Genomic DNA, 25,702 nt, shown 5'->3' with positions numbered 1-25,702 from the left:
TTCTCTCTGTCTGAATTTGGTGTTATTTTGATTTACAAAAATCCATATAATACCTACTGTGGTGTAGTAACTAGTGGAACCTCTAAAAATATAATGCTCTACAAATATGTATATATATAGGAGATTCGATTCTGAGTGGGGCGGCATCATAGAGATCTACTTACCTGTTCAATTCATTAGTGTTTTCTTTTTCAATTTCTTTCACCATTTATGTAGAATTCACAGATACACTGATCATTTGCATTTGATTATAATTAAAATATCAACTCAAGTCATCGATGTTAAAGATACAGAATCTGTGTTTAATGAATACCGTAAATATACTTTTAAGGGTACTTATATATGTATATAGGTATATGCTCGATAGAGATAACAGGACAAAGGGTCTATTTCTATCCATACATATAATATTTACCAACTCCGACAGGAATTTGTTTGCAGCACTCATTCTAATGCTATGCAATGGCGTGCATTGTTTCAAATGTTATATCTCAATGACAACTAAACTCTGACAATAAGCTGAGCTATATCCATATAAATATTATAGAGGGAAATGTTTAGTGGCTTGAGAAATTCCCACAGGAACGGGAATTTAAGCCGGAACCGCTGGACCCGCCGGACTAGTTTTTACTGTTTATAATAAGTGTTTTAGTTAGTACCCATTAATCAAACAATCGGCCCAATACGTAGTAAAAAATATAAACGAAATAAAAAGAACACTCTCATCCTAATTAAGTAGGTAAATCTTTAACAGATATGGACAAACCCTTTGACGTGTAGGTGCTGCAATCATGCAATGCAGAATTCCCCGAAATGGCGGCAATTACTTACCTTCCTACATTGATTAGGTATTCCAATTTAGATGGTCAGGTGTACTTACAACAATCTGAAATCTAAGTATGAGATCTTGTGTTAGACACATAATAGATGCGAGGGAAAGTACCCACTTAGGTAACTACCTAGAAACTATCTAACTAGTTAAGTATTTTTTGTTAGTTCCATCTGCTGAGTTCACTTGCAAAGTTTTCTCCAGTTTGGTCCGACAGATACAAACTTTATGTTTAAATCAAACTATCCGCCAAGTACGAGGGCACGTACCGAAAGATCTGAGAAAGAATAACAGCGATATTTTTGTTGAAAATATCCCAGACGCCTTTTAGATTTCCAACTTTAAATACTTAGGTACTTTATTATAACTTGAGTTGCATTTTGAAATGTAAGATTACCTACATATTATGTAAAGGTTTGTATAAAATTCGAATTGGAAGTTAATAGGTAAGATAGGTACTCTCTTCTTTCTTCTGACGTAAGTCCCGGTTACATTCCTACCCCTTAGGGGAGAAGCCCTTGGTGCGCCTTTTGACCATGATTGGAATGGATTGTGATGAAAAACCTGTCTACCGTGGTCATATTTTTGCACGGAGCTATAAGTTGAGAAAATATTTCCCGTAAGAGTATCGGTTCACTCAAACTAACTTACATAAAGAACGTAATCACTAGATACGTTTAACTTATAGTAGGTACCTACCTACTTAACTCAGAAAAGACTCTGTGGCCTACGTATTCATAAAGTACAAATTTTCAAAGCAAAATCGTTAATTATCATCAAATATAAGGATATCATAACTGTAGTTAATTTAATAAATGATTTTGCTTAGAAAGTCACTTTTTATTTTTAGTCACTGACGTTTTGCGAAAGAGACCTTTTTCGCATGAGCTTTCATAAATTACTTAAATACGATTATTTTAATAGATAGTTAAAAAAATTCTGATTTTTTTTATTACAAAACAAATGCTTGCAAACGAGTAAAATAAAAATATAAGTAACTGTACTTCCTGTTCATTTCAAGGTCTAGGTACTCGTTATAAGTTGTTTTGTGATCTAATTTTGCGAAATGCATATAATTTATATCACTTCATTTAAATAATGTTTACAATATTGTCATTTCATTGAAGTAAGTCACTCACGTTAAAGTCCCTATTCCAAAGAACTTATCTCGAGGTTAAGTATTATCTTTGCATTTTGTAAACAAAGAGCGCGGTGAATATGAAGCACGCAGGTTATTCCCGCGTTCCGGCCCGATTTCACCGCATTACGGTAAAGTACCTTGTTTTCCTCCTATCAGGGTATATAATACTAACATATTATCAACTCCAGCACAGTTAATTTGGAGTGGTCTAAGGAGAAATATCAAGATGTTGAAGCTTGTATTATTTGTATTGGGCGTGTTCCTCGTTGCAGAATCCTCTTGCCAGCGATTTGTTCAACCTACGTTCAGACCTCCCCCGAGGAAGCCTATATTGATTCGCAAAGTACGAGCCGCAAGTGACGATGAGCCACTATGGTTATACAAAGGAGACAATATAGACCGGGCACCGAGCTCGGCTGACCATCCATTCCTGCCCCAGTTTACAGATGACGTGAAGTTGGATCCGAATAGGAGATATGCTCGCAGCTTGGATTCTCCTAGTGCCAAACGTGGTGGAGGAAGTCATTCAACGTCAAGTGGAAGCCGGGACACGGGGGCTACTCATCCCGGACACAACCGGAGAAACGCAAGGTCAATAAGGCTGCCTGAACAATTTACTTTACCGCCTTTCTTTCCAAAACCACCACGCCCGATAACAGATACCAAGCCGTTCCCTATTTACGCTCGAGTGACTCGAGATATACAGCTACCAGGTGTAAGGAAACCTTCGCATCGTGACGTCATCATACCTAATTGGAATCCTAACGTACGTACCAACCCTTGGCAGCGCTTTGGAGTTTCGAAGAATCGTCGTCATTAGATGTGACGTCAGTAAAAGTAGAGATTTGTAATTTTAAAATATAAATAGTAATTTAAGGCTAGTAATAAAATTAAGAAAAATATTTAACATATGCATTTTGATTGAGTTTTCTAGTACTTTCCCTAAGAAATATTAATAATCTCAATAATAGTAGGCTTAATTGTATAATACATGTTTAGGTAGGTATCTATTTACCTAAACTTAAAAGCTATTTAGATATTTTACATATAATATGTATTTTACTGGCTTAGTAGATATCTGTGCCTATTCTCGTTTTATTAAGTACAAAATATCTTTCAGGTACCTATAGAATTGAGGTGTGAATAATGTAGCAATAAAACTTAAAAAAAAATTACACCGAAACTACATAATTATGTGTAATGTACTTCATGCATCGATTTACTGAGAAATCAAATGTATCAATTACAATGTTGACAAGCAAATTCCCCAAGGTGGTAACATACCTACCTTCTAAGGAAGTGATCGATGGTCCCACGTCTCTTATAAAGTACCACATATATTTAGGCAGGCGTCGGTTAGAAAGTATACAGAGACTGTCGATATTTTTTTATTAATAAATAAGTTAAATCAATTTCTCCCGTGAAAAGTATCCTCTTCTCCGTACACGACATTTATAGAGAGTGCTCTTTCTCTTATCTTTGCGCATTCCCGGTTGCACCCTCCATTATAGAGCTTCGGGGCCTTGACTTTCCTTACACCACACTACATATATGAGCAAAAATTGCAAAGAAAACAATTCGGTCGGGGAAAAGATTGGTTAAGTGGATTTAAAACATTGCGATTTTAATATTAGCATGTATACACACCTATAAATCATCAAGAAAGAAAACATACTAAGTAGATTATGTTGTACCAATCAATAAGTATAGATTGTACGTGTTACATCACTTAGAAATTAATTATGCAGTCTGATATAGGTTACCCATACAGTTTCGCAACTTGATTACGATTATATATGTCTACAGTTCTAAAAAATCTTGAAAGTTACTTAAGTTGGCACAAACTCATGGCCGTTTTTTATATGTACCTATTCTTTTATTAAAAATGCAACTATTAATAGTCTAACAAATCGGTTAGAGCTAATGTACAGTTATATCTAAATAAGTATAGTTAATATGAAGTAAATAAACAACAGATAGCAGCAAATTGCAAAGCTATGTGCTCGGCACCACATGCGGCCGTCTTCACAATAAATTAAAAATTTAATTAAACTACGTACCGAGTGGTCGCAACGGCTTGATAAACGCTTTTTACTTGCGTTAGCTTTATTCATTAACGGAGAGAATCGTTCTCGTTTTTTTATTTGTTTATTTACATTGTAAATAAGTTTCATTCAGTGGGTTTGACGTTATGATTTAAAAAAAATAAAAAAACATTGTATTGTAGTCATTCATAAAAGAGTTTCTCTCGTAGATAAGTATAAAGGTAATTGACGATTTTATATTTGGTGGTGATTGGTATTTACGAAGCTGGGGCGGGTCGCTAGTAGATATTAAATAAGTACGGTTCACCTGATGGTAAATGATTTCATAAGGCTATCGACACTTCCCTAAACGGCATAATCCTCATGAGACTTTTTGGTTCTGTCTACCCGTAAGGGATAAAGACGTGATTATATTAATTAAATAATATATGAATCTCAATTCTATAACTAAGCCAAGCAGCTTAACGTGGCCTATCAGCCTTTAAAGACTGGTGGCTCTGTCTACCCCGCGAAGTATATGGATGTGATTATATGTATGTATGTATTGGGAGGTCACTTTGAAAATTCACCTATTTCACTTCGTTACATTTATTAATTACTATAGGTAAATATCTATAGGTAGATGTCTATAACACTTTCTATAGGTTCTAATTTTAGTCACTTAAATTTTTTCGATAAATTATTAGTACTTCAAAATACAGTCCAATACAACCAATTAAGTTGATCTGACGATTTAGATCCAAATAGGTTGGTTGACGCCATTTGCAAACGTCGCATGTTCAGATGCTTGTCTCAAAACTTGAGTATGATTTAGATGTAAACTTCGGGGCTCCTTCCTGAAATAACATAAAGTTGGGTGTGGAACTCATGCTGTGTGCGGGCTGTCGTGAATTAGGTAGATACTCGTTCACGTGTTTATATTATGTCTGTTTGTTTGATAAGTATACTTTTATTTTTAACATATTTTTTCATTGTTACGCAAAAATACGAATATTGAATAATAGTTGTATTAATCGCTTCCCACTTGCGTTAAATCCTGGCTCTCGGGTAACGTAACACCAGGATAAGAAAGAAACATCCATCCAGATGCCATTAAACCTTTCAAATTTAATTGAATAAGTTTATTATTTCTACCTATCATAATTTTAGCATACAATTCCTCAAAGGAGCGAATCACCAGGCAAATAAGTTGGAAAAAAGAATTATAGAAAAATGAGAAATGAAACTCACGAGGTAAATGCACCGAACTGATAAAGGCGACATAACTAGGTATCTCAAGTTCGTGTGCATCTTTTGAGTCGTAAAGTCGTCTCGTTAAAGTTTTGACTTGTCACCGTTGTAGTTGAGCAAAGATTACTCGGGAAACTGGAAAGACGAGTTAAGAAATATCTTTCATTAGATATATCATAAAGCGTAAGTTAATCTGCCTATCTAAAATAAGTTTAAGTTAAATCTTACGAGTTACATCAACTTGTTTTTTTAATTGTTCATACTACGGCCAATAGTTCCATAATCCGTTCATTTGTAAATATAAATTTCCTATTTATTGATGTGGCATGTAGCTGAAAACTCTTTGTTGATACTTCACATAAATTAAATCGAATAGACTCAATACTAATATAGAAACTAATCACTTATGAAATAATGGCCTTGTTACTAAGCCCGTATGTATGAGGACATTGGTTTGGTAGGTAGCTATTCATATGTATTCAGCCGTAAGGGCTGATTGGAAGCAGGCATTCAATCACTACTTTGGCGGTTCCAATTCTGTACAATCTAAAAGCCGTTGATGTTTGATAAGCCTAAAAGGGTCATCAAACATCACTAATCCTGTAAATAAATTGTATTTTGAAACTATACTTGTACCCTTTAGTCGTAGTCGATATTTTTATTAGACAGTTCGAGTCTGTATTTGAAACTTTTAAAGAAAGGCAAAGACAAAATTTTGGACAAATTGTCATTATTAACTAACATTATTGTAGTAGGTATTCGAATTAAGATTATTGGCAATGGTCAACACAAGACTCAGAAATCATTCACGTAGTGACAGAGGGAGTCACGTGATGACAGGGAGAGTCACGTGCAGACAAAGGTTCACTCACGTGTTGAAATCAGTCATGTGCAGTCAGAAAGAGTCAGTCACATGGTCGTAGAGAGTCTGTAACGTTTTCAAAGTGAGTCAGTCACGTGCTGATATAGTGTCGGTCACGTGCAGATAGGGAGTGTCACATGCTGATGAGAGTCAGTCACTTGTTGAGAGAGAGTCACGGGCTGATAGAAAGTCAGTAACGTGGCTACAAATATGGCTTTTCTTTGATAGTGTAGTTATTTAGAGGATTTCCTGAACTTCTCACGATAACAAGAAAATGGATGGTCGTGTTTACGAATTGGCGTACTAAAGCTTTCTTATTTAATATTTTTGTCATCTCAAACAGCCTTATTCTTAGACATTATCGAATAGAATTAATTTCTGCAGAAATAAAGCAATATTTCTCATTATTATAAGAGGAATCACATTTTAATATTTATGATAATTTAAGGCTCAAAACGTATCTCATTGGAATAATTATAAAGCAGTCAAACCACTCTTGTCGCTAAATTGTACTTGCCAATATCAGTACCTAGATATTATGAACTACATAAGATTATGATTTTTCGTTAAACGATTATTTGCTTAGAAGTGAAAATAAATAAAAGTAATTTTACTGTTTATACAAATAGAAGTAAGCTATATTTAAAAACCTATTTAAAAAAAACACAAAAAATAATTTTTCTGATATTTTGAGATAGAATACTTATTTAATCATTACGACGTATGTGTATTTTTTATCTATCTACTAGCTGTTACCTGCGGCTTCCTTCGCCGTAAAAGGTTACTGATAATCTTTCAACTCCTTCCACTCTTTTAACTCTTTCTCCCCCTTTATTAGTAATAAACAGTGGATACAAACATATTATATTATACAGTTACAGTGGCTTACCAGCCAATTATAAAATTTTATAATTGGCTGGTAAGCCACTGGGCTTAGGTTTGAAAGCGTAATACAGACACAACAGGCAGAGTTACATTTGCATTTATAAGTAGAGTGTAGAGAAATAGGAATAACGTTTGTTAAGGTGTTAAATGTTTATGAGGTTGATTAGGTACTCAAATGACAATTAACAGATGAACGTAAGCGATTTTTGACCAAGCTGTAGGTAAATTAGTCAAATATTTCTCATACTAACAAACACAGTACAGAGAATAAAACGAACATGCTGATATTCCACTCGATGGTGGAGACAAAAATTATATTTTTAACCCTTTTCATCGATTCATAATGGAATTATACGTAGGTATTATACATACTATTTGGTACACTGTAATCAAAATGCCTCGCCGTATACACAGCTCAAAGGTGTATCTATAAGGCAGTGGTCGTAATGTCTCTTCTGATAGCAATGGATTTCCATTGACCAAGATGCCGTGTATTCAAAGCTTTATATACAAGCTTTATGTATTTCTGATTTTAGAATAAAGTTCATGACTTCCGCAAATTTACGCCAGAGTCAAGTAAGTAATAGTTTCAGCCTCGAGTTACCTTTTTCGAGACCAGTTACCATGTTGTTCACTCTGTGGACTTAGGAAGGTGAGATGACATCACCCAAGAAGCAGCCAATGATTTTCTCTTTTTTGACTTAATAGTCAGACATTTTAACTTTTACTCTTAACGTATAAATATGACAAGATAGCTATGCAAAATGTGTGTACATGTAGAGCAATACAATGCAACACCTGTAAATGAGTGCAGTTTTATGGCGCCGTGTTTCATTATAACCCATCTAATGATTGCGAGGATGAATTTTTGGACAAACATACAAATTAATTCAAATTACGGGTTGTTCCTTTCTCTCATTAAATTCTCCTCAATTAACATTTAACAATCACTTTACATGCTTTGGGAAGATATGCTAAGGTTTATCTTCGTTGTCACAATGTTTCTTTCAAGTAAGTAATTTAATTATTGAGTATTTCGTTGAGTAATAATAACATATTGTTAAAGATTATACCTACGTTTAAAAGAATGTTATCCTGTATATCTCTGTTTTTATGACTGTAAAATCACCGGACCGATTTTGTTGAAATCGGTAACATTTTTCGCGGATGAATCATGTAACAATCAGTGGACAGTAAATAAAATTTATATTGAAGACGTTCTCACGGGTTACCCTAGTTATTTCTATTACAAACAATCTTACTTAGAAAGAGGCTTTGCTTTTTGGGTTCATTGGATTGGTCGGATTTTTGACGAGTCATTGAATGATTTGTTACATTTTATATTTCGGGTAAGCACTGAGTTCAACTACCTCTTGCTGAAAATTATAACAACAGCTATTATTTTCCTCTGAATTTAAGGTTGACCCAAGAGACCCCATTTAGAATTAAGCCCACCTTTATATTGCTCTTAAATAGATAGTATGTATGCATGTTTTAAACCCTCGACTGTACTTATTATTTGCGTGGTAACTTACTTTTTTGGATAGAAAATGATATTATACTTACAGTAAAACATACATTTTTCTTTTGATACAGATTCATATCTCATTTTGAATAACAATGTAATAACAACAAATAATGCAGGTAGCATTATTTTTACATATTTTTAAAATAATTTATAATGCATTGAAGATTCCATATGTTATTATTTTACAAGTGAAATGGGGCATCATTAAGTGATGTAAGTTAACATTTATATTTACTGCTGTTACTGAATAAATAGCACTCACTAATCATGATAATGTATTGGTTCGTCGTTAGCTTTATTTTTCAATAAATCAATAGTGATGGGATATACATATACAACAGCATCAGTGCAATTAGAATGAATAATTATCTGTTGGTTTGCAATTGAACAAGTGTAGTACTCGTATAAGTGGTAATAGTAAGTATTTGTCTGGGCTTAAATATTGAATCACTTGTAATCTTTTTGAATTACCTACTAAAAATAAAAATACTGATAAACGCATAATACGTTTTTTTTGTATGTACCTACTCTGTTTTAATGAGATATTTTTATCCTTTTAAGAGCTTTGCCTCCGATACGTAATTGCAAAATAAATTAAGCTACTGACACATTACAGGAGCAGTGATTTATCCAAATTAATTTTACATCAGCTCAGCAAAATTACATTTAACGCCAAATGGGCGAAATAAAGTTAACAAAATCTTTCTCTTGATGTGTTAAAAATGAGATATAATGGACCATTAAGTGTACGGACGCCTTTGTCTGTACATTTAGATTACTGGACAACTTCTCAGGAATTTATTATCAACTTTTTCTTGCTCAGTGAATTTAGGCGACCTTATAACAAGAACTTAGAAGTAACTCGTCTTTATATTATTTTTATATTAGTGAGAACTTGTTATTTACTTAAATATATAGGAATTGTAAATACGAACCAACGAGAACTCTCTCGAAACTGACGAATCGTGTTACTAAGCTGCAAAAGTTTCATAATTCAATTTGATTCTTGTCGACATTGAGATCCACCAAGTTAGTGTTGAAAATGATATTAGTCTAGAACGTAAAAGTGTTGATGTAATCTCTTCGTATAGGTGTGAAATAGCTATTAGAATATTATATATATGTATATTGTTAGTATACAAGATATTGTTAGTCCCTCACGATATGATACATTGTTTTTTGTTGTTATAATTCAATAAATATTTAACCTTGCGCCTAACAACGAGATATTTTAATTCTAAACACTAAAGAAATTAAAAAAAATTTAACTTGAAAGAACCCTCTTACCGTTTGCCCGACCGTTCGCGATACAAACTAAATATTTAGCCAAGAGTCTGAGAAGTGGGTAGCGAAGGACCGTACTAAATTTTTCCTTAGTGATTTAATACGATTAAATCGATTTCGTTACAATTTTAAAGGTTCCGTAAGCGAACGGTAAAAACGAAACGAAATTTTACGTCACATCTGATGGCCAGTCCCATGCCAGTCCTTATGTCATAGAAAATTTATGGGCAGGAATAATATTTGTGAATCTCTTCAAACCATGACATTGGCAGAATCACCGAAAGTCCGGTGGAAGCGATAATATAGAAAAGAAAGAATATTTGTGAAAAATTCAACATACGTACATACATATGATCACGTCTATATCCCTAGCGGAGTAGACAGAGCCAACAGTCTTGAAAAGACTGAAAGGCCACGCTCAGCTGTTAGGCTTAGTGATAGAATTAAGATTCAAATAGTGACAGGTTGCTAGCCTATCGCCTAAAAGAGGAATCCCAAGTTTATAAGCCTATCCCTTAGTCGCCTTTTACGACATCCGTGGGAAAGAGATGGAATGGTCCTATTCTTTTTTGCAATGGTGCCGGGAACCACACGACACCATTACAAAAAATGGTACACCGTGAAAAATTCAAGTTTGTAAAATTTATCAAATACTTCAAACGAAATTTGGATTATACAATGATAAAGAATCCTAAGTTCGACTCTAACTTGGCTGCTTTTCGATCTATGAAAATGCTTATAATTATCTAAGCAATTACGTCGCCTTCAAAGAATAATGTCTCAACTTGCCAATTTCAGTGCAGCACAATGTCAAAGTTTTAATTAAAACGGGTCAGCCTTAGACATCGTGTGGTGTATTTAGCGATCACCAGATAGCTTACAAATCTGATGCGGAATATTATAAATGCGAAAATAAGTTTGTTTATCACCTCTTAACAATTAAACCACAGAAACGATCACCATGATCACCTGATTTTAATGAAATTTGGTACCGAGACGATCACGATTATGATATTATTTTGGTACAATTGATACCAGAAAGGTACAATCAGATTAAAAATGTACCTATATTCCGACTTTTTTCCACGTGTCTTAATTTGAATGCGCAGTATTCAAATAAACAAAGAAATACAAAATATTCAAGTACCAAGGTACTTTACCTTGGCCTGCACTTATTTCGTCGCATACAATAGGAATTGCATTCGCAACAGTACTTTTCACAATACATTTGCTTTTCAATAGGTAGGTACTCTTATTGATAGAATGATACGTGTAGGTTTTGAGTTTATTGAAACCTATTTTATAAAGAAAAAATAAAACTTATATACCTATTTAAAATAGAAATTATATTAAGAAAAATGTTTTTGATTTACTATTGCCCAAATATACCCAAAGTAACTGAATTCAAATTTGTAAAGAAGCAGTTAACTTTTGTTACATTTAAGTAAATATGTTTACATAAATACTCTTACGAAAGGTTCTCCTAAAGTCCACATAAATTTACTCGGGCTTATATAAATAAAGTGCAATTAAACGCCGCCCGGGGTTTGTGAAAGTAAAGTCTTTTAAAAATAAAAATTCTGTTATAAAAAATATTCAATCTCTCGTAGGCTCACCGAAAATTCATAGGCGTCTCGTAGATCTTGTAGACTACGAGGTCTAATATCGTAGACCTGTGGCGTAGAACTCGTAGACCCATGGCTTAGAACTCGGAGACCTATGGCGTAGAACTCGGAGACTTAAAGTGAAGATGTCGTAGACCATCGTAGATCTACGATACAAAACTCACAGACCTATGACGAATAACTTGTGTAGCTAGTAAGGCTGTACCGTAAGTCGCGTTATCCTACATGACAAATGTAAAAGCTCTGTATCAAGAATGCTGTCTACCATAAACCTAAGACAAACTTTACACAGAAGGTCATAGAAAGAGCTAGTGCTGACAAGTACAAAAAATTAACTTTTTACTTCAAGTTCTATGGGGCTGTACTGTCTTGCCTCCTCTGTTTTGCATCATATTAAAATCAGATCATAACACTATGGAGTTGACATTGTTCTGGGGCCCAAAAAGCTTGGCCTACAAACTATTTATCACCAAGATCCGGGAATAGGTTGGCCCGTTAATTAAAAAAAAGCCATCAAAACGCATAATGTGTCCAATAAGATACCATTTTAAAGTGCTGTGAACCACATGGTACAAAATATTTCACAACAAAGGATGTATTCTTGATTAGTCATGTAATTTTTTTTTATTAAAATAGTGTACTGTGTATATTTCCGAGGTTAAGTAATGGATTTCAACTGCTGAAAACTTTCACACATAATTTGAGCAAGGTACGGAATAAATGGCCTTGAAAATGTTTGTGAATAGTTTTGGACGCGTGGAATCGCCTACCTTTTATATCCCCTGTGATTAAAGTGAGCTCAGTGAGAAATACGAGTGTAACTTATCTGTTACGGCAGCGGATCTGCTAAGTCGAACGCCAAAAATAACTTTGTTTACAAAAATATTGGGGGTCGGCTTAAAGAGATTTTTCTACCCAAGAACTGTTTATACTTAACACCATAACCTTATAACCATAGATCATTTATTTATAAGGGTACCTACCTATAAAGACAATTTAAAAATATAAAAACTAACTAAGCTATTATTATGTCCGATTTGTTTTTGGTAAGCAATTCATAAATTTTTACACGGCTAGAATTTTCAACAATTCTTACCAATCATGAATTTGTTCATAATTTTCAATAAATAATTGTATATTACATTAAATATTAACTTAGGTACTTTTGACTTATATGAAACTGAGCAAGTACTTCTCTATCGGTCCCCATCCACACTCCATTTAGCATGAAACAGCTGTGGGTTGTATTAGGGTATGAAATAAAAAGAAAAGTATTTTTTAATATTTTATTCGTTCTTTTATGTAATCGTCAGAGTTGTACAACTAAATAATCACAGTTGAAACAAAACATAACTATAATGTAATGTCTTAAAATAAAATACACAAGTGCACCGGTAGTTGAGTGCGGTGTCGAACATTTCTTACATTTGTACTGGGGTTCTGTGCTCTGTGATCAAGTTTCGTGCATTACTTTGTCGGAACCACCAAATAATACAAATGATAATATTTATGTTTTAGGTGTGTCTATATCCGTGTTATGTTATGAGATATTAAACCAAGATTTTTAAAATAAAAATTATCAATTTAAAATTTACACATATACATAATCACGTCTATATCCCTTGCGTCCTGTCTACCTGACAGAGCCAACAGTCTTGAAAATACTGATAGGTCACGTTCAGCTGTTTGATTACCCAAAAAAATCGAAATTGTAGGTATTCCTGATAAAAAGGATTGATTCCGATCGATGGAATACGATGCAAAGAAAAATTCAATCAATTTAAAGCGTGAATCGGCTGTCATATGTCGAAGTGGAAATCAGATTTTCTGCCTATATATGAAATATGAAAACTGAATTAAACTACATACAAATTTTAATTATTTCTTCCCAGTATGTAGAATGCACGAAATCTAATGAGATTTCGTTGATGATATAATTAGGCTTCGCCTACTCTTTAATGTCTTTGTTTAATGAATTAATGAAAATCCAGGCAAAGGCAGACATTTATATATTTATATTCATAGAAACTAGAAAGTACATCACCACATGTGATCGATTCCGAAGTAGAAGTTACTTTTTAATTTAAAATTACATTTGTTTAACTTGGTGGTTCCGAAAGAAACTTCTTTGTAAACGTGGTAAAAATTAGCGCATTGTTTACTCCGAGTGTAATTTAAGCGGTAACACTGTGTTCGGATTTAGTTTCTAGTTCACAATGTAGACATAACACGTTTCGTTGTTCGAAACAAGTGACAATAGTTAATAGTGTTGGTGGATTTACTAAAAACTCGAAACTACTTCGTTCGCCTCTATCGTAAACAAACGATTGCACAGAAAGATATTCCAAACAAGGAACATGTGTTCAAACATACAGTATAGTTATTGGCCAGAAGGGAAACTTAAGCAGATTTTGTAGCTAAGTAGCAGTTTACGACATTATTATAATAAGGGAACGATGTTTTCATGTGCGTTGCAAGAGCGTATCTTGTAGTGTTTTCTCTGTGCTCTTAATTTGTATCCTAGTTCTAATATCCGAATGTAAAAAAGTGCCACGGGCGCTTGCAGCTGTTACCCACGTAGAGAGGCCGTTTTAGTGAGAAATATATACTTACAGGCATAAACAAGCCATCGGTCACAACTTGCAAGAGTAGGTCGAACAAAAGACAGTTTGGAAGAACATAATACTGATATGGATATTCGGCCTCGGGTTCTTTAGAATTATCGAAAACTTTTATTTTAAACCAATTAGGCTCGAATAAAACTTGATGTATCATAATAGAAATTTTAAAGCAAATAAAAACTGCTAAATGCTGTTCTGCATTAAATATAAAGTCAATAAAACGAGTAGCGACTTCGCGTCGCTGTCTTTTTTTTACTCGTTAACATAAAAATCGTTCAAGATGACTATAACTGTCCAAAAAAATATATAGCTGAAGAGAGTTCGAGACACATTGGTAACAAAAATGACATTGTAACATAGCAGAAACAAGATACAGTTACGATAAAAGTAAATAAGAACGCAGGTGACACATAAATTCATACGATAATTACAGAACGGCCGTAACCTACGGGTTAGAGTAGAGTTTACAACACGCAAGACGCGACAGAGCTGACAGTGGAAGATTGGAGTCTATTGAGCGGAAAGTTATGGTTAAAGTATCTCGTTATAAACAGTTCAAAAAACTCACAATACAAAAAGTTGTAAAGACTGAAATATAAAATCGGACCGAATCAACTATCGTAATTCGTCTATATGTATGATACTGGCAGTGTAATGATATTAAAACTTAAATGATAATGAAAACCGTGACTAACTAGGTTTATGTCTACTTACACGAATAGTAATTAACGAGAATTGCTTTAATATTGATGTATTGAATAATAGTTTTCTTTAGTGCAAACTAATGGGTGACCTTATAATAAGGTAGTTCAAGTTTATAATTAAATAACCGAATCTACAAAATCTTAGGCATTTAAACGCATAATAAAATCAGTCATTTTAACGCAATTCAGTATATTCTAAAATGTACACTGATCGTAATACGATATCGATGTGAGACAGTTTCCAGAAACTGTATAATTATTTAATTATTTTACTATAAATTCTTAATCGTAACTTTATAAATTAGTGACTTCTAAAGGTTTCATTAACTATCTCACGTCAATTTCGGTAGGATAATATCTAGCACAACACTCTTAATAAGTTATTGATATTTTCCTAGGTGCGACTAATATTATATTTAAACATACGAATAAATAAAGTGCAAACACTTAAATCTACCGTCATTAGCTGCGTCATATAATGCTAATAAATTGGCACAGTCCCTCCATTTATTTTAACGCAATGTCATGAGAGACTCGCGACGCACTCACCCAACCACACCATATTCGTAAATTAATTTACGCCCATACACCCAAACATATACGTACATAAAAATTAGTTCAACAAACATAATTTTACCCACACATTCAGTCTCGCTCTCATTCAGATGCAGTCATTCTAATCCACACACAAATCAAATGAAAACAGAGTTCTGATTACAATACCTACAGTAAGATGAGTAGACCATAGCTATTTTCAGATTATTCTTATTTGCTAGAACTACTCTGAGACATTAGGAGAGGAACACCAGTTACTGTACAGTTCGCTTACAATTTAGACACGTAAGTATGTTTTTTTTTTCATATTTTACTAAGGATTACGGGGTTGCCTTTTGTTATTATCGTATTTACATACCCCTTTTACATTTCACATTTCAAATGAGCATTGTAAACTCCTTGTCCGAATAGACAGTTTTATCTAACTTTATTATTATTTATAAAATATAACATATTCTTTTATACTAAGTAAGTATTAGTGATTTTATGCAGAAGGGCCAATATTTATGTGATATCACGTAAAGCTGTGGACTTACAAAATACTCGTATAAATTATTCACATTTATAGCACACTATCTACAAACACCCACCAATCAAATTCACCTCTGGCCCTCCGGCAGAAATCCGCTTATTTCAGTAACTTCCAATAAAATACTGACTCATAATACCTATGGCTAATTTAATAAAAACTTATATCAAATATTTAGTGAAGATATACGTTCAAACATTATACAAACGACGCAATTAAATAGGTATCTTAAACAAGTTCTTAAGCTAATCATTTCTACTACAAATAAAGTCATATAAAATTGATAAGAATAATAAGTCACGCGAGGCGTCATCGTTGTGACGCCTGGCTGTCTATGTACAAAATAAGATTTTGAGGGTACGTGGAGGAATGACGCTCCTGAGAAAGTAGTTTTACAGTGGCTTATGGGTAGGAGAGTGGGAGACAATTGACTAAATTAGCACAAAACGCGCTGGGTTACGGGGTAACGGCATCTACAGCTGTTCGTCCATGTCAGGCCCGTACAGATCAGCCAACTTGTCGAAGCGAGGACCCCAGGCACCCAGGTAGTCGTACTCGTGTGTCTCGTCGTCGGTACCTGCCACATGATTTCATATCAGTAATTCATTTTCAACGAAAATTTTCAAACTGGAGGGGACTTCAATTTTTCGCTTCATACATTGTGAATGAATCGTTCCAGGGCGTAGTCGTCATAAATTTTAAAGCGAAGTCACGTCTGAAGAATATCTCTCCGAAGTCGCATGTCGCGAGTTGTCATAAAACACCTGAACATTTTCAAATGCTGTAATATTGTAGCAATTAGTTCAGTACATATGAATAGATACGAGTTATTACGACATATCTTGCCAAGTGCTTTTCAATGTATTAAAACCCATGTCAATGTGAAAAATTACCAACCTATGATAGAAGTGTCTCACTACTGGACAATGCTTAGCTTTGCCGTACACTAAAAAGCCACCAGAGCAGTCCATATGCTCACCATATAGATGAAAAAAACTGCCAACTCAGCAGGTCTCGAAATTGTGCCGTCATAATGGAAGACTTTGATCTTTCTAGTGTCAGTTCCGGTTGCGTGCAGCACACGCACAAAGCACACCCTGCGCTCTTCCAAAAACCCTCAGCTAGGTTAATGTTTATAGACTTTTATTCCAATAATTTACATTTACATGAGAATATAAAATGAACAAAAAAAAAATAAGTTCGTAAACACTAATAAATGAAATATAACAGCAAAAGTTCAGTAAATTAAGATTATGTGCTCGGCTAATTGTCTCTTGAATACATCGAAAGAGGTAATATTTTTGATATCAGAGGGTATCTTGTTAAAAAGGTTCGCTCTGGATGAGCGCAATGTGTGAGAAGACCTTATTATGATGTGAATTTTTAAATATTTATGTGATCTAAACTCACCAGAAGCAAGCGACGATAAAGATCCAGCAGTGCTGCCGCCGCCCTCGTACGCGTAGTTGCGCAAGTCATCAAAAGGCGGCGCGTTGGGATCGCTGTCCGCGCGTCTCTTGTGCTCCTCTATGAACATCCCCACGTTGGTCTCTCCTGGCAGAGGAACCCCGACGCCGGGGGCAACGACTCCCATTGGACCCACGCCGAGACCCACACCCATTAGCGGATCTGTTGACAAATATTAATTTTGTAACCGATTGTAGCGCAAGTCACCTCTTTACAAGATACAGAAAGATTTTTAAATCTATGAGTGACTTTTGATTCATCAGCTAATCTCAAAGTATGACCTTGTGACTGGTAACAACGTACAGACGAATCTAGTGGACGTAGGACGAGAAAATTTAGGCGAGTTTGTTCCTTGGAAAATCTCAAGTCGTAGGCGTAAGAAAGGACATCTCGAAACTCCCACGGGAACAGGAAATTTTACTAGAGGTACGGCCGCATTTTTGTACTTGTATAAAAGCTACACCTGCCCGAACGTTAACGTATGCGTACAAGGTTTCAAAACATAACGTCACCGTAAACATAAATTCAATAGACAAACAAACATTTTCTCAGAAACGTCAATAAAAAAAAAACGATTTCTTTAATGTTGTGGAAATAAATATAGCTATTGGTTGATTTATATTTATACTAGAGGCCGCCCGCGACTTCGTCCGCATGGAAACCCTAACAATCCCGCGGGAACTCTGGGATAAAAAGTAGCCTATGTGTTATTCTGGGTCTTCAGCTACCTACATACCAAATTTCATGGTAATCGGTTCAGTAGTTTTTGCGTGAAAGAGTAACAAACATCCATACATCCATACAAACTTTCGCCTTTATAATAGTAGTAGGATAGGATGTTGTATATATTTATATGTTGTATATAAGTACATAAGTACCATAAGTACCTAATACCTGTACATAGGTATACGTACCTATGTATATATTATCTACTAGCTTTTACCCGCAACTTTTACAAGCGCGAATTTAGATGATTAACTACCGCCACCTTCACCATATATTTATAATTAAATAGATACTCAAAGACTATGCTATACCCGCGAATTTAGCACCTACTACAAAAGAATAAAGATTTTTCTGAAATCGTATGGTAACTTTAGATTTTACCAGGATGAAGAGTACCTTGTGTCCTTCTCCAGATTCTTAATTAAATTTATAGGCAAAATTTCAAGTAGATTAGTTGAGTAGATAACGCGTGAAGAGATAACAAACAAATACACTTACTCTCGCATTTATATTATCAGTTGGCTTATTTGTGTCACAAAGATCACACTATGACACACACATGACAAAAAAGACAACTTAGTTCACTTACATGGCATTTTAGCAGGTGCATGATCAGGCAATGGTCCACCTATCGGTATCTGCAGTGGAGTGATGTCGAAGGCTGTCATGTCATCTTCTCCGCCTCCTTCGTCATCGTAATTGATAATGTTCTCCCGCACGTCATCGTCTGGTCCAGGGTACTTAATGTGCGCCTCACGACGTCGGTTGTATACCACGAACACGAGCACCAAGACTATATATACATAGATATAACATTTTAGAATCAAAGAATTGGTAAAATGAATTCAATAAAAAGAAATATTACTTGTAGGGATTCGCTTGTAGACGTTTCTTTCTATAGACGACTGCGAACTAAGATATTATCAAAATATCTCATTTGTAAGTTCAAACTTTTTCAAATCAAGTTAGCTAGATAGTAATTAGACTTGTAATAATTCATTACAAACAAAATAGACTATGAAATGTTTTCTGTAACGAAGTTTCTTATCGATAACACGTAAAATTTTATTTATAGTACTCACAACAACTTTGTTATGAAAGTTATTAACGACAAAATATTTATAAACTAAAAATTCAAAATTAATATTTTATTCAATTTCATATTTATTGAGTCCAAGAGCATTCTCTTAAGCAATCCAAAAAATATTCAGAATCGAATTTTCCATCTAAAACTGTTTAATGAGATGAATGTCGAAGTTTACTAATCCGACGTTCATTTTCAACTTGTTCTTATAAGTTTTGAAGTTTTAATCCTTTTCTGTGACAGCCGCAGGCGACAGGATCACATTTTCAATTATCGATAATTTGAGATAATTTCATAAGCAGACTGATTTATTTTTAGATTTTGCGCTGATTTGTCATCTTTTGCCATTTAAGTAAATCGGCTGATTAAATTTTTAAAATGATCATACAAATTATTTTGCAAAAAAAAGGAAACACAGTGAAATATTTGTTATTTGGTAAAAATGGAATATGTCATAATCCTAAAAACTAAGCATTAGTTCACAGAAAATATATAAATCTTTTACAGTTATTTATATATGTTTAGGTAGTTTGTAGTTTTTTGATAAATACTAATAACTTTGGATATAAATCAATTTTAATTTATTGAAATTTTAAAAAATGACGTGAAAAAGTATCTGCGGAGCCTCCGCAGAATAATAACTGTTAAAGCCGATCTAAGTATTTTGTCCATTTAAATTTCTTTGTGTTCATGAGTATGTTTTAATACTACATTATCGATCTTTTGAACTATGCTCCATATTTATCATAGCTAAATATTGGAAATGATAGAACTAAGACAGCCTTCCGTCATTTCAATTTCCGATAGATATTTAATAAAGGAAGGGACCGAAGGGCCGTTGATTTTGGAATATAGAACGCGGAATACTGCTGAATCAATTATTTTCATTCCGTTGACTCGTATTATTGGAATCTTGACGTAAATACGCAGCTTTGTTTGTGTATATTATGTGTGTATGAGTTATTTCGGGACACAGTAAGCCGTAATCACTGAGATAGCTTTTTGGTTATCATCTTGCTAATACCCATTAATGTACGAATAATAATTAAATTAAATACTCACTTTCAGCAGTAATATTATGTTAATAAGTTATAGAAATTGTAAGCTTACTTATTAGATAATGATTTATTATAAAACTCTTAAAATGAACTTTACTAATCTAAGTAATATGAAATTATGATAAAGAAATGAGAAACTTTGAATTCGTGGTTGGATGTTGATTGGCGACAATAGCATGCAAATAAATGGATGGTAGTGCTCACCTAAAAGCAAAAATAAACAGACAATGATAGCTATAATGAAATCTCTTGACGGCGTGATGATTCCGGATGCCAATAGTTCGAGCTCGCAGTCATGGCCGGTGTAGCCGAATGCGCATATGCAGTCGTATCGCCTGGCCGGCTCCCGGTCGATGCACGTGCCTCCATTCAAACACGGGTTCTCCAAGCACTCGTTCACATTGACGCAAGTGCCAGCAGCCCGCGTGGAACCTCCGGGACACCTACACATTGTGCGTTTTACCTCACCGTGGAGGACACATCCGTACGCACTGAGCCCCGTAAGCATGCACTACATATACAACTATCTAATACGACAGCTAAATACACATAATAATATGGATGGTGAAATGTGCGAACGTGAAAGTGCGATGGAATAGTAACGCTCTAGCGTTCAAAGACACGCGGAAAGCGTGGCTAGGCAAGTGCTCACTCATGATTATAAGAAGGCAGACGAGGATGGCGGCGAGCGCGCCCATGCTGAGCTTGAGCGTGCGGCCTTCTTGCACGAGTTCGCAGTTCTCGCCCCAGAACCCTTCGGGGCAGTGACAGCGATAGCCGGGCTCGCGGTTCACGCACGAGCCCCCGTTGCGGCACGGGAAGTAGAGACACTCGTTCTTGTCTACGCAACCTTTCTGGTCCGGCGTTAAAACCAAACCATCACCGCAACTAGACACCATTCCAATGCTTTAGTATATTAAGCGTTACATAATATTACTTATTCATTAGTACGTAAATATGTTAAACATATAGAGCAAATATAATATTAATGTAAGTTAATAAAGCATTTTAATAATAAGATAAATTTATTGTAATAAATAAATGATAACAAAATCTGCGAAACTCAGTGCGTTCCAAAAAAAAATACAAAATATACATAATGTTGAAATATTAACTTTCCAAGTCTCTCTCTCATCCTGGCGTATTTCCAGTTGCACTCCCAGCCATCTCACTCTACCGCATCTTTAATACATCATCTTTAACAGGCGTAACAAATTACCGAGTGATATCTGATTATATAAACCAAAATTGTATGACTGACAAAATGTAGATCAAATGTTGATCATAATATAAAAGTTGTGTCCAAATTAAAATCATTAAAAAAACAATTCTCGAACTATATCATTGTGACTATACAAAAATGAAATTGCCGAATTAAGGGTAGGAGATTTTGAGATTAAATATTACTTTTTCTTATAATAATGAAAAAAATATCATCAATCAATGATTTGAAGACCTTCAAAACGTACTTTACTATTAACAAGAAAAATACAAATTTTAAAACTTACGTGCAGGCAAATTCATTCCAGAGGTCAACGCAAACGAATGGATCAACGCAGTTTACATTGATGCAGGGGCTATTGGAGGGGCAGTTGCGATCTAGGTTCCTTGCCATGGTAGCCTGACCCCATTGGGTACCATTCATCGCTGGCGGTAACGGCAAATGTTTGCCCTCTAATCTAATATCATCGAGGCAACCTTTTTGGAAGTCTGCATAAACTTCAAAAGTTCTAACACCAGTATATTCAGCTTTTCCTCCTGCGTAAACGCCTTCCTGTTTGTCTACTAATAGCCACTGGTGTCCTTCGAAGGTGAAAGTCTCGTTATATCTTCTTCCCTCGCCACCATCGATTTCTAATGTGGCGGCACTACCATATCGACTGACACGTGCTATATGCCACTGACCATCGTCTACAGGAACTGAATGAAGCCATACATCCCTCTCTTCAGTTCGAAGGGAATTGAGATTATATCTGAAGTGTAATCGTGAGTCTTTTACTTCCAGAATACCATATTCACGATTATGTTGGTCGCTCACCCTAAATAATTCTCCGTGAGGTTCACGAGTACGGAATCGCAGTTGAATTTGAGTGCTAAATCTATCAGGCTCGAAACTTAGTGCAAATTTGACATAACTCTGAGGTCTGAAACTTGTTGGCGTAGTTGGCAAGTTACAAGAGGGTCCTGTCCAACCAGGCTGGCATTGGCACCTAGCTTCAGAAAAGCTTCCTACGCAAGTACCATGTTCCCAGCATCTTGATGTAGTATCTGCTTGATTGCAAATCTCTTCAGTTTGCGGGCATCCTGCAACGGAATTTCTCGACAGACCAGGGTGCGCCAAATCATATAATTTACTGTTGTGTATCAAATTACGTATACAACCATCAAAACCTTTTCCGATAGGCATATATTGCCAATGATAATGGGTTGGATCAAAATGTTCTATGTATAATCCACCAATTTGTAATGGGGCATTTACATTCAAGTATTCATTGAAAGGAGGTATTGTACCCGTAGCCTGACAAGTAGAATCATCAAATTCTGGAGGTGTTCCATCTTCCATTTCTTGGATATCGGCAGATTTGCAGTAATCGACGATCATTCTGACATTCTCAGTATCCCAAAAGATATCTATTCTATGCCATTCACCGTCATCCAGAGACTTCTTTGTTTTGACTCTTAGTTCTAAAGTTCCAGATCCAAAATCAATCAAAAGTCTTGGATTTCCTCTTTCTAATTCCACAGATATAAAATCTGATACCATTATTTCTTCAGGTTCTGGTGGTACTATAGGCCCATTATAGAGTAATACGCCTTCAGATTTACGTGTTATAAATTCAAAGCTTAAATGAGAATTGTCGCACATTTCTAAGGCAGGATACCAAGCCCAACCGGTGCCTCTAAAACTTCTAGATGTCTGTTGACATCTTGGTCCGGTATAACCTGGGGGGCACGAACATGTTAAATCGTATTTTCCTTCAATACATCGACCACCATTGTAACATGGAGAATTTCGGCAGGTCTCTGCTTGGGTGAAATTTCTTGCTCCACAAGTACATTCTGCGATTACATCGACTCTTACTCCAACAAGGGCAGTTTTATTTGCATTAACCATATACGGTAAATTGCTGATATCAAGAACATTAGTACAAGAACCTTCACACATTTGATTTTCATAAATACACTCATCAATGCCAACCATCGTTATATTTATACCAACGGACCTTTCAATTTCTTCTCGATGCATCAAAACTATACCGTTTAATCGAATAGGTTTATAATAATGTGCACCATGTGCTGAAAATCTTATATCTGTTACCGGTGGATGTTTCTTTCTAAGTTGAACACTGAATATGTCAATATTTTCTCGTTCGGTATTCAGCAAATCTGCTAATTTATCTTTAAATATATCCAACTTGCTTCTAGAAACACTTAGGGTCTTATAATTCCAGACCCTTACAAAATCTTCATCTGATATACCCGATATTCGTATTGATCCTGAGTTTATTATAGCCTCGTGAGATATTTCTTTGACATATACTGTAACATTGGCAGGAACATCTGTTTGAGTATGTTTTCGATCATATACTTTAAACTTTAGGTGGTATCTTCCTTCTCTTGTTTTATGTTTCATTTGAATCATACCTGTTTCTTCATTTAATGTGAAATTAGGGTGTTCTGTACTTTCCCAGAAGAATTTCTTATCGGGTAAATCCCAATCATCTAGATCATAAACATAAACTCGACCAATTTCTGTATCTGGAGCTTGACCTTGATAGTTATAAACAAGGATTTCTTTTGAACCTGGTTGCATTTTATTATCATTGACATCACCAATTACAACAGTTAAAGTACTTGTTCCGGTCATAGCTGGATTTCCGTGATCTTTTATAATAATTGGGATAAGATATTCTTTTTGCTGTTCTCTATCAAAAGATCGTAATGACGAAACAATTGCCATTCCGTCTCCATTAGCACCTTTTTGATCTTGTTCAACTTTAAATGATGCTCGAATAATATCATCTGCACCAGGATCTAATCGGAATTGGAATGGTGGGCCATTACTTTTCGATCTATCATCATCATCGGTGGCTAATATTTCTGCAACTTTCTTGGGAGTTATGTGCTCGGTAAGAACAGGTCTATAATCTTTTAGGAACGTTGGTGCGTTATCATTTATATCTTGCACAATTACGGTCAAGGTTGCGGTAGCTGTTCTTGGAGGAACACCATCATCAATTGCTAAGATTTTCACTTGATGTCTCGGAGTATCTTCTCTGTCTAATGACCTTTGTATACTAACTGTACCTTCTTGATTTATAGAAAATTGTCGTTTTCTATCCGATGATCTGTCAATAGCGTAGGATACTTTGCTTTTGCCGCCTTGATCCGGATCTGTTGCTTTAAATGTTTCCAAACTCTTACCAACTTCCGCATTTTCATAAACTGAGACTTCTATATTTGCTCTCTCAAATTGTGGTTTATTGTCATTTATATCTCTTAGTTTTACTACCACCCACGAATAAGCTACATGATATTTATCATTGTCATTATCTTCTCCTTTGTCATTAACCTGTATTCTAAACCTGAAGCCATTACTTTGTAACTGGTCTTCATAATCTAAGGGCTGCACTATTTTCAATGAACCCGTCCCGTCATTATTCCGTACCATAGTAAATTTATCAGCACCATAACCACTATTCTCAATAACTTTATATTGAAATTTATTTGTTTCATCTTCGTCGTGAACCGTCACAGTGAGTATTGGCATTTCAGGTAAATTAGTGCCATCTGTTTCATCGACTTCGGTGAACCATTCATCTTTCGTGAATTGCGGGGGCATATCATTTATATCTTTTACTCGTATCGATGCCGTCCCTGTTCCTTTTAACCCTCCACCATCTGAAGCTACTATTTGTATAGAATAATCTGGCGTTCTTTCGCGGTCCAAACAACATACAGCGGTTTTTATCACTCCCGTTTCGGGTTCTATTTCAAAAATGGGTGATCCAGTTTCTTCTTCGATAACATTTTTCTCAATAGAATACCAAAGCTTCGCGTTATTACTTTCCGCAGGGTCATCATAGTCAATGGCGGTCATTGTCATAACAACCATGCCAGCTGTGCCATTTTCTGTGACATTACCAAAGTAAACTCCTTGAGGGAAAATGGGCGCATTATCGTTAATGTCTTTAAGATTGACTTGAACATCTGCGTAGCCTACGAGACCTTCACCTCCTTCGTCCTGCGCAAATACAGTGAATCTCCACTGAGGTCGCCCATTCGGTTGATCCCGATCTAAGGGCTAAAAAAATTATACTTGTTAAAATTAAACAAAATAAAATATAATTCGTGTGTTTTGATAACTGACATGTAATTATTATTCAACGGACATACGAATTTTCTCGTTACAGAGATATCTGTGTTCAGGTTATGACACAAATGGAACGCAATAATGTGTGATTGCATCGTGAATGCAAAGCACGTGCCATCTTGTTGGTCGGTTATCTCTGCTGTCTAGTCCATGCC

General features: G+C 35.1%; 2 protein-coding genes across 2 annotated transcripts in view; one reads left to right on the top strand and one right to left on the bottom strand.

Annotated features, from left to right (window-relative positions):
* The first annotated feature begins 2,149 nt into the window (after positions 1–2,149).
* Positions 2,150–2,877, top strand: LOC106133579 (lebocin-4-like). Its single transcript, XM_013333360.2, has one exon. It carries the CDS (start codon positions 2,197–2,199, stop codon positions 2,788–2,790), a length of 594 nt encoding a protein of 197 aa, XP_013188814.2. The 5' UTR covers positions 2,150–2,196; the 3' UTR covers positions 2,791–2,877.
* Positions 2,878–12,730: 9,853 nt separating this feature from the next.
* LOC106133556 (neural-cadherin) overlaps positions 12,731–25,702 on the bottom strand; it is a 311,092-nt gene continuing 298,120 nt past the window's right edge. Inside the window, exons 18-22 of the mRNA XM_060944308.1 lie at positions 21,682–25,478; positions 20,826–21,061; positions 18,621–18,824; positions 17,249–17,467; positions 12,731–16,415 (exon numbers count right to left, since the gene is read on the bottom strand). Coding sequence (XP_060800291.1) covers positions 16,312–16,415; positions 17,249–17,467; positions 18,621–18,824; positions 20,826–21,061; positions 21,682–25,478 — 4,560 coding nt within the window. The 3' untranslated portion in view covers positions 12,731–16,311. The remainder of the gene's footprint in view (positions 16,416–17,248; positions 17,468–18,620; positions 18,825–20,825; positions 21,062–21,681; positions 25,479–25,702) is intronic.

Source organism: Amyelois transitella, chromosome 2 (genome assembly GCF_032362555.1).
Source record: "Amyelois transitella isolate CPQ chromosome 2, ilAmyTran1.1, whole genome shotgun sequence".
NCBI lineage: Eukaryota > Metazoa > Arthropoda > Insecta > Lepidoptera > Pyralidae > Amyelois > Amyelois transitella.
The sequence above is the reverse complement of the archived record's forward strand: the minus strand, read 5'-3'. Positions and strand labels throughout refer to the sequence as shown.